The 9019-nt window shown below is 38.8% G+C and overlaps 1 protein-coding gene across 2 annotated transcripts; it reads left to right on the forward strand.

Annotated features, from left to right (window-relative positions):
- The first annotated feature begins 435 nt into the window (after window positions 1-435).
- Window positions 436-8423, forward strand: LOC109084982 (PR domain zinc finger protein 2-like). Of its 2 annotated transcripts, none has more exons than XM_042762326.1 (3): window positions 436-572; window positions 1965-2039; window positions 2196-8423. In XM_042762326.1, exons 2-3 carry the CDS (start codon window positions 2021-2023, stop codon window positions 6656-6658), a joined length of 4482 nt encoding a protein of 1493 aa, XP_042618260.1. In that variant the 5' UTR covers window positions 436-572; window positions 1965-2020; the 3' UTR covers window positions 6659-8423. The 2 variants fall into 2 exon arrangements, with proteins under 2 accessions (XP_042618260.1, XP_042618259.1); XM_042762325.1 differs by having other exon boundaries at window positions 437-572; window positions 2177-8423.
- Window positions 8424-9019: the final 596 nt, after the last annotated feature.

The following is a 9019-nucleotide window of genomic DNA, read 5'->3' on the forward strand; positions in this document are numbered from 1 at the left end:
TGCACAATTTGCATAAAAGTTTTCCTATTGTGTAGATGCCATTTTTACTATGTATATTTAAAAGAATAATGAAACTATTTAAATTTATTTACAAATAAACAAATGTACAACAAATAGGCTATATAAATGTGTGATTATATACTAAATTAGATGCTTAAAACATTAATAATATTTATTAATGACGATCATTTTGATTCAATACCTGGATAATCTTGAGGAGTTTGTTGTTTCTTTGAGGGAATGTTACTAGGCTAATATAAACCTTTAAAAAATATTCGTTTTCATGCATTTAAACATCACTTAAGTGGAATCGTTTACCTTATCATACAGCAGTATTCCACACAAAGTATACTTCTAGACCTCTAGTCAATAAAACATCCTCCCTGAGTGCATGCAGTTAAAGAAAATCTTAAATCTGTTGTCCATGTGCTTTGCGTGTAATATGTCATGTAACTATACTATACAGGTGCATGAGATCTCGCACATGCGCCTTGTCATCAGTGCAGTCTGCAGTAGCGAGCGTCCTGCGCGTGCCCACCAAACTCAAGCAGCGAGGCGTCACAACAAAGCTGGTAAGCAATTCACAGGTATAGCCAATTTATTGTGGAGAGCAAAGGGCATAACAAATCAAAATCATGTAGCATAAAATGGTTTGCCGAAGCTTTGTGATGTCAGTCTTGTTTATGTTGTCTGAGAATTAGCACTGAGACTAACCATGTTTGTATTTTTATTATTTTTGCACGTTATTACGTCGTAAAATAACAGCGATATATAGGAGTACTAACTAAATGGATGTCGAAGCACTTTAACGTGAAGCGTGTAGTGTGTCTCTGCCAGTAACCTTCTCGTCTGCGCTTAGCGACAGTGCCAAACAGGGTTTGTCATTTTTAAAGGGCTGTCAGACACCCGCAACATGTGCGCCCTTACTGTACAATAGACATGTTTGCACGATTATTCCCGCTTTAAACAGTTTAATCTATTCGCTGATATCATGCATTCATGTTGTGTAAGTGCGTAATTATTTGCGCACATGCATAAATCTAAATAGGCCCGATATTATAAACAGCCGCGGCATGATAAATCGATTCTCCGAATATGTACAGCGGGAATGCGGCAGTTATCGGTGCATTACGTTAATTCTTGAGCATCGCATACAATGAGTTGTGCCTTGACCTGTTACTATTGTGCTGATAAGTTGTCAGTTTGCTGCATTAAGACGCCCTGTGACCCTAAGACACGGCTGTAAAGTGAGATTTTTTTAATATTATTATCTAGGTAAGTTTATCTGACCCACCCACACCTCCACAGGTGGACTACAAATGAACACCAGGAGCTCACTTTCTTTTGTGTTTAATCTTCAAATGTTTATTCCAGTGTGGGGTAGGTTGTAACACCAATGGAAAACACGTTGGATGTTTTTCCTGTCATTTTATATCCTTTAACATGATCACAAGCTAATTTTAAATGGGTTAAACTGATAAACAACCATATTACAACAATCATCAGTTACTACAATAAAATGTAAATGTTTTTTTGTTTGTATTATTGATCATTTTATGTTGAAGGGCAGAGTAAGTGTTCTTGGGAGAATGTTTTATTATTATTATTATTATTATTATTATTATTATTATTATTATTGTACATTTTAATGTAATGTAAATATTAATTCATTAACCTTTGTTTACTAATTTTCAGACATGAAAATAAGTCATTAGATTGCAATTATGTGTATGAGTTTGGTTAGTTTAAGATGACATTGCAGCATGCCATGATTTAGCAACTGCATTCTCTGTCACCCAATTGGTTAATTGGACACAAACAGATTCTAATAAACAAACTGTGTAATTTTAATAAAGATATCCTTTTTGCTTTGTTTTAAGTTAGTGTTGTCTTTGAGTGCTTAATTCTAAAATTACCTAATAGAAATTGTCAAAAAAATATTACTGCAATTATTTTCCCCTCAGCCAACAGGGGGCCTCTTTTATACCCCAGAAGAATCATTAGAGAGGGAAGTTAAGAGATGTGGAGATCAGATGACAGTAAGTTATTATTATTTTTCTTCATTTAGTACATTTAGAAATGTATTAGACATATGTTGGACAATATTGCACATAGTAGATATATTAATACACTTATTTATTATTTCAGTAAATAAAAATTCTTCATTGTGTCACAAGCATGTTCATATGTTTCAGTTGTGGAAGAGGAGAGGCCTAGTATGCCATCAGAGGTTTTTCTCCAGCAGCCCGAGGTTCAAGAGGTCAACTCAGATGAAATGGCACTTCATAGCACCTCGGTGCCAGAAGGGGGAGAGATAGAAAAAGGGCTAGATGGAGAAACAGATTTGAAGATGGACTGCTCAGACAAACAGAATGCAAGCCAGCCTGTGTCCCAAAATCTAGCTAATCAAAATCAAGCCTGTCAGACAAGTGAGATTGAGCATGTTGGAATGATAGAACAGGATAATGGGACTGAGTTACCTTTAAATAACACTAAGGGTGACCTTGACCCGGGTAGTAAACCCCAGGATGAATTACACAGTCCTCACTGTGAGAGAAGGATTAAGAGTTGTCAAGGCCTACAGCGTCACATACAAACACATGCCCTTTCAACCTGCCACACACAACGGTTTAAATGCAGTCGCTGCAGAAGAACTTTCAGAACATTGTTTAGTCGTCGAAGGCATGAGAAAAGACATAATAGAAATAGGAAGACAGATGATCTCACAGGTGCCCCTTGCACTGCCAGTCAGAATATGCCTGGCAGTGCTGAACCTCTGAAAACGGTATCACAGATCCCAGAGCCAAACAAGTGCATTAATGCAGCTAATGGTGAACAAAAGGATGATGAAAACAGTGATGTCAAATCCTCATATGTCTGCAAGTACTGCAAAAAAGCATTTAGGTCTCATACTAGTCTAAGGAGACATCAGCGCAGGATCCATGAGCGCCATCTTCTTCCTAGAGGAGTTTATAAGAAGGTCAAAATCAATGAAGAACCTGAAGGACAGCAGCCTGTTGAGAGCGCACAGGACAACCATACTGCTATCTCACAGTGTGCAGAGGACGTTGATCAGGAAAGGGAGTACATGGTTGACATCTCCAGTAACATTTCAGAGAATCTCAGCTTCTACATAGATGGAAAAATTGTCTCAACAAGTGCCGTAAGTAATTGTGAGGTGATTGAGATGAACTCTGGCTGTTCTGCTGTGATTGGATTAAATGCTGTTATAATAAGTCCAGCTCAAATTACACAAGCTCTTAAATCAGAAACCAATACAAGCAGTTTTACCTCTGACCTGTCTGGGCAGTCCTCCGCCAGACGTAGGACGTCTACCCCACCTTTACTCCCACAAATAAAAACAGAATTAGAGTCTGAATCCATCTCGAGTGCCTCCTCATCTTCCTTGTCATCTTTGTCCTCTACATCTGGAGCTCCGCTGGTCACTGCTCATTTACCTGAGTGTATTGAGACAGTTGCCTTTCACAAGGAAAAAACTATCTATCTGTCTCCCAAACTCAAGCAGATCATTCAGAACCAGGATGGCAGTAAACCAGCATTTGCACTGATTGCTGATGACCATAAACTGGGTCCTCACATATCCCTGACTGTTTTACCTGCAACAGCAACTAGATTTAAGAGAAGGACAACCTCCCCTTCCAGCTTACCACAGCAAACCCCTGATGTGAATATAAAAAAGCAAGATCAGGATTCTACAAATGCCAAGAAGTCAAAGCTGGAGAGCCATGGGTTGAGCTTCTTGGCCAATGAAGAACCTGAGCCTTTGAATCCACCCATTAACAGCTCTGATGGAGCACCAATGCAGCAACAGATCTTGCCGTTGGACTGCTCTGTATCAAGAACTGGTGGAAACTCTTGTAATCAACAGCCACTGGACCTCTCAAATTCTGTGGTTAAGCGAGAGAGCAGCGATGCCTTAGCAGAGCCCATTTTGGACTTAAGTATTAGTGGAAAGAGTTTAGACTGTGACTTAGCTGGAGTCTACCTCAGTCAGCCTGGTTTAAGGAAGACTAAACCTAACTCTAGTATGCTTCAGAAGGTGCTTATGAATGAGTATGGTGGGGTAGACATTCCTTCAGTCGAAGGTCCAGCTACTGCAGGTGTCGACAGCAACCCTGACATAACAAATCTTGCAGTTGTGGCAGTGTCTGATGCAGGTCCATCAAAACCTGAAAAGTTTTTGTTTGAGTTGGCTCTTCCTCCTGCTTCAATCAGTCCAACCCCTCCACTGCTCGTTCCTGTCAGTATCCATCCAGTTACCCCAGTCCCTTCACCTCAGTGTTCACCTTCTTCACCTCCAACTTTTGTATCCTTTCTATCGACTCCCGCAGTTGAACCCACACAGGACGTTCAAACTCTTCATTCAGCCTTCGTGGTATCTGACAGTGAACCACCCACTGGGTATGTAGAAGACTGTGCTGATAATCCTGTACATCTTTCACAGGGTGATTTGAAAGTGACAATCCCTGACTGGGGGTCCTCTGCTCATGGAGGTCTGGAAACCCTTATACCTGCAGTCCCTTCACTGAGTTTACAAAGCCCTCACTGGGTTGCTGAACCTATTGTATGTGAACTAGCTCAAAGAACATTGGCTGTAGACTCTGAGTTAGCTTCTGATGCACAGATATTTTCTCCATCCCTGCCTGTTAACCAGTCCAACATCACGTCCTTGGCTTTTCCTCCACACACTGTTGTTATAGAGTATACAGTTGCAGTGCAATCTACAGAAAATATTCTTCCAGCTCTCCAGCATAATTCTGTTCAGTGTCTCTCAGATCAAATTCCTGTCGATGCATTACAGCAAGAACCTTATATCCCATCTGGGCCACAATCTCTCAGTCCTGACACCACCCTACTGCCTGAAACCTCCACACAGTTGGCATCTACAGAGCAGTCAAAAAGTTCTCCAGATGGCACATTGACTCTCACTGCTTCCACCCATGTTGTTGAGGCAGAGAGCAATGAGAATGCACAGGAAAATGTCCAGACCTCTGATTTTTCCAAGCAGGAAAACAAAGTTGAAGAAGATTCATCTCCCTTGCATCTTTTTTGCAAGAACTTCACGTGCAATGTTTGTGAACAGCCCTTTCAGTCCATGAAGATTCTTAGTCAGCATGTAGGTGAGCACTCAAAGGAGTGGCTCTATAAATGTGAATTTTGTGTGCAGTTGTTTAAGAGTGACACAGGTTTGCTGGAGCACCGATCAAGTTATCATGGAATTGGAAAAATTTATGTTTGTAAAACATGTTCTAAGGAATTTGCTTTTCTCTGCAACTTGGAACAGCATCAGAGAGATCTCCATCCTGGTCAAGAGTGCTCACACACTGATCCAGTACATGGCAAGTTGAGACCCGAAAACCACAACAGTCCCAAAACTGACATGATTGATCCAGGCCTTCCAGTCACAGAAATTAAGCAAGAATCTGACAACACAACCTCAAAAGCAGAGAAGGATTCCTTGGACAACGCTTCTGAGAAGCTGTTCACAACTATAAAAATCATGGCATCAGGAGGGGTCAAATCAAAAGGCCAAGTTGTACGTCTAGGCATTAACCAGCATTACCCAAGTTTTAAACCGCCTCCTTTTCCATACCACAATCGCACACCAACTGGGAAAACAGCAGCATCGGCCACCAACTTTACCACCCACAACATCCCTCAGACCTTCAGCACAGCCATTCGTTGCACCAAGTGTGGTAAGAGCTTTGACAACATGCCTGAACTGCACAAGCACATCTTAGCTTGTGCTAATGCTAGCGACAAGAAGCGATACACTCCTAAAAAGAACCCTATACCACTTAAGCAGTTTGCAAAAGGGCAAAATGGGGTGTTATCACCTGCAAGGATTGTTAATAGTAAGCAGAATCTCTCTCAAAAGGTCAGACAACCAAAAAAATTTAACTTTCACGAATCACCAGTTAAGATAAAAATGAGTATCCTGAATAAGAAGAAACCTCAACTGGTGCAAAGGGGTAGACCTGCTGGGGGAAGAAAGGCCTTTGCTCAGGATGACCTGGGTATTTTTGCATGTCCTCACTGTAGGAGAGAGTTTACTTACAATGCTAGTTTAAAGAAGCACATAGCTTTTAGCTGCTCCATGAGACCAGCTAGTAGAAACTCCAAAAAAAGCACACTCAGCATTGTTTCAGCCCAGGAGAACAACGGGAGTCTTCGCAGACAACTTGCAAATTTGAGCGCAAAGCCAGAAGGGTCAGACTACGGGACAAAAATAATAACAAAGAATCAGATCATCAAGCAAAATGCAGCAGTTGATACCACTCAGGAGTTTAGGCTTAAAAGATCTACAATTCTATCAACATCTGTGGTTCAGTCTAGTAAAAAAGGCAAGCCTATTTTAAAGAGTGGCTTTATGCCACAGCTGGCTTCAAAGCAGATAGTTCTCTCACCTGTCACTCAGGTAAACTCTCTGGAGCCAGGAGTACATGTTTTGGGTAGAAAAATGGAGCAGAGAGTGGGTGATATAAAGATACAGCCTAGAAGAGAGGACCGTTTGTCTCTGAGGTTGAGAGAGAGAGTAGGACGACCCATTACTCGCAGTGTGCAGCAGGCCAGCACAACAGCAACAGACAGTCACAACATCATCATGCGCCCTGTCTTTCTTCAAGTCAAGAAATGAGACTTGTGAAATAAACAAAAAATGATTATTGATGTTGACCGTCTGTTTTCTTAAAATGCCTCCTCAATGCAACATTTATCTGTAAATATGATCCATCTAAATATTGGACACAGTTTAAACAAACTTAAAATGATGGCTGAAATAAGAATGCTCTAATTTTTTTTTTTTTTAATTTACTATCTCAAACACAGCAGGCTATAATATACATTCTAAGCATTATGAAATCCCATTACACATCAAGATCAACTTCTCATTTGTAAATGAATTTGCTGGAACAATTTTAATGTGCTAATACAGGGGGCGATATTCCTGGATATCTGTATTTAGCTCCTATTCTCTGCTCTAACACACCTGCCTATGGTTTTCAAATGACCTTGATATGCTGGTTTAGGTGTGTTAAATTAAAACCTGAACTTGTGCACTTTATGCTGTAGTTCGTATTTACCTGGTTTAAAAGCATTGCAATACAATGAATCCATTACTAGTAATTATTTATTAATGTAAGTATTCTGTGTTTAAAACAGTGAGGTTCACTGGAGCACAGGTATTATTGTAATAGTAACTCACTTCTATTTTTGTAGATTGTGTTAGTTGTGTTTTACTTGTATAGATGCAGTCTGGACTATTTGTGCATGCAAGAGACTTAATGTTTGAGCAATAGTGTGTGTTTATATATCAGACTCTGCACTATAACAAAAAAGCAGCAGGAGTGGAAAAAGAAGGGTCAGAATATACAGCACACCTGACAACAACTGCACCCTAAAGGAGCAGGAGAAATGTCGATTCTGTTCACAAAGAATATTCATGACTAAATGTCAAAAGTCTCTGTATTTATCTCGTTGTTGCCTTTTTTGTGTTATTATCATATTGTAATATAAACATATTTGGTTAGTGGTCAAATGAGACATCACATTTAATAAGTCTCATTTTTGAAGCACATGTTGGGGAGGCATTGGGGAAGATATTTATATGTGAAATAAGAAAGCATTTGCCGTCAAGTATGATGAAATGTTGCTTAAAAAGATGATTGTTCAATAGTTTGCACACATATGTGTCTTGCTGAGTGAACATTCTAATGGTAAACATGGTATTAGACTAAGCAAAAGGCCTTAAAGGATTAATCATTTATAAATCATTATGAAGAATAGATGCATTGTTAAGGAAAAATGTTACAGAATAACAGAATAATTGTTCTTTTTTTTAATTAGAAGTCATTTTTTTAATTAGGTCCAATATTTTAGAACAACAGGTAAAAGGGTAATATGAACACTGAATTGTTTACACTTTGATTGATTGTTGTGACTGAAAATGTTACCAAAGCATGCCTGTTTGAGACATTTACAGTAATAATATAGAACTTATCTTCAGGAAAAAAATGTTGTCATCAACCATCACACATAGAGGTTCCACTGCAGTTTCATTACACCTTTATGATGGTGTGGTGTAATACTTGGTAGAGAGAAAAAAAAAATCTTTGAAATATTGTAGGCATATGGAAAAATCATTTTTGTAACTTTGCTAAAAATTTACATATTTAATCCACTGTTCATCTCGTGCCACAAAGTTTGCATTGTGGCATTCATATTCTTGACCCAAAATAGGTTTGCTGGATTAAAGGGTTTCAGAAGCTTCTTTGATGTGAAACGTGTGTGTGGTCTGGGAACTGGTAAAATAATGTTCAACATCTCCAGGGTTGAGTTGAATCTGTATAGTTTAGAAACCTCGTTCTTGAATGATTGAATAAAGTGCTCTGTTTTAAAGTTCATTTGATGAATGAGTTTCGTTTTCATTGCCTAATTGCATGATGTCACAAAAAAGAAATGACAGTACAATCTGTCAAAGCAATCTGAACAACACATACTATATCATAAACGTATAAAATACATCAGTTTTTTTATCCTGCCCAAAAAATTAGCATCCCAAGAGTTAAGGATGTCAGTGACATTTCAGATGCATTCCAACAGCACTCACAAGCCTCATAAACACACACACTGAATATTAGAACAATACATATGTTGTATGTATAAATAAATATTGAACGTAATAATTTTATAATGCTATTAAAATCTTCAATATGGCAGTAATGTAAAGCATGTGTTGATGTTATACTAATAATAACCACTGGGTGGCAGCATCGACTCGCCTCACAACGACATTTACATCTCCGTCGCTGACATCACTGGTGTCTTCTAGTTTTCATTGTTTAGAAGTAAAGTATTTGCAAAGCATTTGCTTAAGGAAAAGTTACATTTTTCAATAATATTAAAGCACGTAGTCGTAGTTTTATAAACACTGTTCAGGCTGCGCATTGTATGTTGTCTGTTTCGACAGAAAAGAAATAATTAACGAGTATCACGCCAT

Source organism: Cyprinus carpio, chromosome A8 (assembly GCF_018340385.1).
Source record: "Cyprinus carpio isolate SPL01 chromosome A8, ASM1834038v1, whole genome shotgun sequence".
Classification (NCBI taxonomy): Eukaryota; Metazoa; Chordata; class Actinopteri; order Cypriniformes; family Cyprinidae; genus Cyprinus; species Cyprinus carpio.

Coding starts and splice junctions, on each gene's coding strand:
- LOC109084982 (XM_042762325.1), top strand. CDS start 471: ATGAGATCTCGCACATGCGCCTTGTCATCAGTGCAGTCTGCAGTAGCG. Junction 573..1,964: donor GAGGCGTCACAACAAAGCTG/GTAAGCAATTCA, acceptor TTTTCCCCTCAG/CCAACAGGGGGCCTCTTTTA. Junction 2,040..2,176: donor GATGTGGAGATCAGATGACA/GTAAGTTATTAT, acceptor ATTGTGTCACAA/GCATGTTCATATGTTTCAGT.